Genomic DNA, 3,735 nt, shown 5'->3' on the forward strand with positions numbered 1-3,735 from the left:
TTCGACATCACCGGAATATGGCCCCCTCTCCGTGTTGTGCAATCTGCGGGGCCATCGACTCATGGCACCACTCTCTTCTATACTACACGATGGCTCGGTGTGTTTGGGCTTTGATAGAGCCAGATCTGCTCGAGCATATGCTAGCAACGGCTGAACCAGATGCGAAGTCATGGCTATTCAGTATCTTTTCTTCGGTCTCAACAAAGAAACTACTACGGATCACGGTAACCCTATGGGCGATCTGGACAACACGGAGGCGCTTGATCCACGAAGGAGACCACCAAAGTCCATTGGCGACACACTTTTTTGTCAGCAGGTACATTGCAGAGCTTGAAGCGATTAAAACAACGGCAATACCGCATGCTAGACAGCATATCACTAGGCCAGCGGAAGCAAGAAGATGGATCCACCACCGTCTGGATGTGCTAAGATCAACGTGGACGGAGCCGTTTGTAACAACCCTCCCATTGGAGCTGTCAGCGTTGTTTGCTGCGATGAAAAGGGATTGTACCTAGGGGCATCTGCATTAATGTTACATGGGCTCACTGATCCAAATATCCAAGCTTTGGGGAGGGACATGCTTCTTCAGAACATCACGGTCGCTTCGGACTGTCTTCAAGCAGTTAAGGACATTCATTCAGGCACAAACGGTATCACATCCCCAATCATCATAGAAATCAAGGAAGGAAGTATTGATTTTCAGATTATTTCTTTTGTTCACGAAGAACGACTTTCGAATATGGAAGCTCTTAGTTTAGCTAGATATGCTTTGCATTTAGGGAAGGGACGCCATGTTTGGTTCCTGCAACCCTTTGACACTCGTTTTATTCCTGTAATCCGTAATGTTTGATCAATAAAGCAAAGCAGTTTCCCCTTAAAAAAAAAACCAAAAATCCAAAATCTAGAATGGAAGCTACTTTACCTGGCCGTCCGATCCCAGTTCAACGAGCAGATATGGATTAGCTGACATGAACCGCGCGTCCGCACCGCAACGAGCTTGCTATCCGTCCGATATCTATCCAACGCGCTAAACCACGCCCTCTGACGTGTAGCGAGGCGCGTCGGGCCGGAGGCTAATATCCAGCGCCCGCGGGGTCCTGTCTGCAAAAAGTAGACGAAAAAACGCAGACCCTCTTTCTGTTCTAGTCCTCGCAACCCTGAGTTCTTCGCCGCCCCCTCCCCTCGGAAGAAGCTTCGCCGGGAGAGAGATCCCCGCCGAGATGGGGTTCATCGGCGACCAGGTGGAGTCGATCCGGTCGATGCAGGTCCGCCAGGTCCTCACGCAGATCATCAGCCTCGGTGACGCCTCTTTTGCCCTCCCATCTCTTCTTCGTCTCAGCGTATTCGATACTCCGTCTAGTGTTTATTTTTTTCTGAATGTATTTTCGGTTGCACCGTGCGCTGAAATCGGCGGGATTTACAGTTAGGGGTCTACCGTGTGGACCAGTTTGGGATTTGATCTGAAAGGCGCGCGGTTTGTGGTTTTTGCATGCCAGATTGCGGCAGTGAAGATCTAAAGAAAATATAATTTGGGATATGAAGGCTTTTGGGGGTCCATGATCTTGCCCTAAGAGCTTTGTTAAGTTCTTTTCTTGGAAGAATCACACGCACTGAAATGTACAGGGGCCACTCCGTTGATACTGGGATTTTCGGCCGTCTTGTTTTTACCCTACTTCTCCCTCCGTTCCGTTTGAACTGAAATCATGATAAGAATTATGGAACGGAGGGAGTACTGGCTAGATATTGCTTGTTGATTCTCCTTATACTTCTAAAAATTAGTTTATAATTTCGTAAGGTGTAGGGAAAGAAGGGAACATGACACCTCATTGTATTTGTTTGTTATGTTGGAGTTTTGCTGCTCTTAGATATTGTTAATTGTTGATAACAGTGTTCTCATAGAGGAATTTATGATTTTCCCCCATGGCAGGTATGATTGTTACCTCGGCATTGATCATATGGAAGGGATTGATGGTTGCGACAGGGAGCGAGTCGCCGGTTGTGGTGGTTCTTTCTGGTAGCATGGAGCCTGGATTTAAAAGGGTTTGTTGCCTACTTACGCACTGCAAGAATCCTTAGATTTTGTATATGTATCTGATTATTAGATGCTTGATGAGGACCATTTTAGATAGCCTCTAATGTCTAATGTGACTTAATCATCTGGGTTAGGCAGTAATTTCAATAGAACCCTTTCTAAGTGAAGGGACCGAGTCGAATTAGGGGGGTACCCAAGCGCACTCACAATTGAACATACGCATTTGGTTTTGTAATTTGCAGTTAATATCTGACCAATATGAAATACCGAAGTTGCATGTGCAACACATAAAGTGAATTATTTCCATGATTTTCTCAAAAGAATAAGAATATAATTGGCCTCCATTGGGTTGTAAGTGAAGGACTACGTATGGCCTTTAAGATCTTGGTCTAATTTATCCAAGTTTCGTTTTGAGATTACTGCCACCACCACTTGATGATCTGTATTGGTGCATGCCATGTTCTCAGTTTTCCATTCTTATTCCAGTGCCATTTTTGCGTTCTGTAGGCTAAAATGGGTGTCATCATCGTTTGTCCCTGTATCATTAATTATCTGTTTTGCAGGGTGATATTCTGTTTTTGCACATGAGCCAAGATCCTATCCGCACTGGAGAAATAGTTGTTTTTAATATTGATGTAAGTCCTACTTAATTATTGTACTTTGCAAGCCGTAAATTATTAGCTGGGTGATGAACTCATGATTTTGCCCTATATTCCATCATTGTGTGCTTGTATTTGATCTTCCAGACACTAAGTTTACATTTGGACATTTATTATGTAGGGCCGTGAAATTCCAATTGTTCACCGTGTGATTAAGGTAATAAAATTGTGAAGTCATCACATGACATCAATCATCATATCTATATTAGATGTGTATAACTCTTTTCTTGCTTGTTTTGAGTTTACTTTTTATCTGTATAGGTTCATGAACGCCAAGAAAGTGGAGAAGTTGATATCCTCACGAAAGGTATCTGTCATTCTTTGTTTGAGTGCCATAGGTTTTTCTTCAGTGATGTAATGCTATTTGTGCAATCCTGACAATAACAGTCAACAGTTAGCAATTTATAACTTGCATTGGGTGCCACTGCACTGCTGTATCTCAATTGATGATCTGCCTTTTCAGGTGATAATAATTTTGGGGATGACCGACTTTTGTATGCACAAGGGCAGCTTTGGCTTCAGAAGCATCACATTATGGGACGGGCTGTAGGGTGAGTGTCTTGGAACATTTGTATCACATTCACAGTTCTGCCTTCAAACTGGTGAAAAATAATTCAGCTGGCATTACCCTTTCGTTCTATGAACAGCTATCTACCATATGTTGGGTGGGTTACTATTGTGATGACTGAGAAGCCGATTATTAAGGTATGTCTATTCCATTTTAAGTACCGACGAGCCTATTCCTGAGTTGGAAGCACTTATGAAGTGCTAATATGTGATGCTTGTTGCTGCAGTACCTTCTGATTGGCGCGCTGGGCCTGCTGGTCATAACATCGAAAGAGTGAAGCTGTCAACCTTTGTGCATGGTTTGATCTTGTAGTGCAAATGTAATCGAGGGCAGAACAAGTTTTGTTGCGCCGTGTACCAACTGGACGATGTATTTTTATCTGTTCCTACAGTTGTCTCTGCCCAAAAGCCTAAACCCAGCTCTTATGCAACAGTCATCTTCTGATGGTCTTAGCTAATGACTTCGATCTTTCTTAA

The 3,735-nt window shown here is 43.7% G+C and overlaps 1 protein-coding gene across 1 annotated transcript; it reads left to right on the forward strand.

Annotated features, from left to right (window-relative positions):
• The first annotated feature begins 1,109 nt into the window (after positions 1-1,109).
• LOC123440069 (signal peptidase complex catalytic subunit SEC11A-like) lies at positions 1,110-3,735 on the forward strand. Its single transcript, XM_045116660.1, has 8 exons — positions 1,110-1,299; positions 1,928-2,040; positions 2,596-2,667; positions 2,813-2,848; positions 2,953-2,998; positions 3,155-3,242; positions 3,339-3,396; positions 3,486-3,735. The coding sequence occupies exons 1-8, from the start codon at positions 1,221-1,223 to the stop codon at positions 3,534-3,536; spliced, it is 543 nt and encodes a 180-aa protein (XP_044972595.1). The 5' UTR covers positions 1,110-1,220; the 3' UTR covers positions 3,537-3,735.

The sequence above is a fragment of the Hordeum vulgare genome, chromosome 1H (assembly GCF_904849725.1).
Source record: "Hordeum vulgare subsp. vulgare chromosome 1H, MorexV3_pseudomolecules_assembly, whole genome shotgun sequence".
NCBI lineage: Eukaryota > Viridiplantae > Streptophyta > Magnoliopsida > Poales > Poaceae > Hordeum > Hordeum vulgare.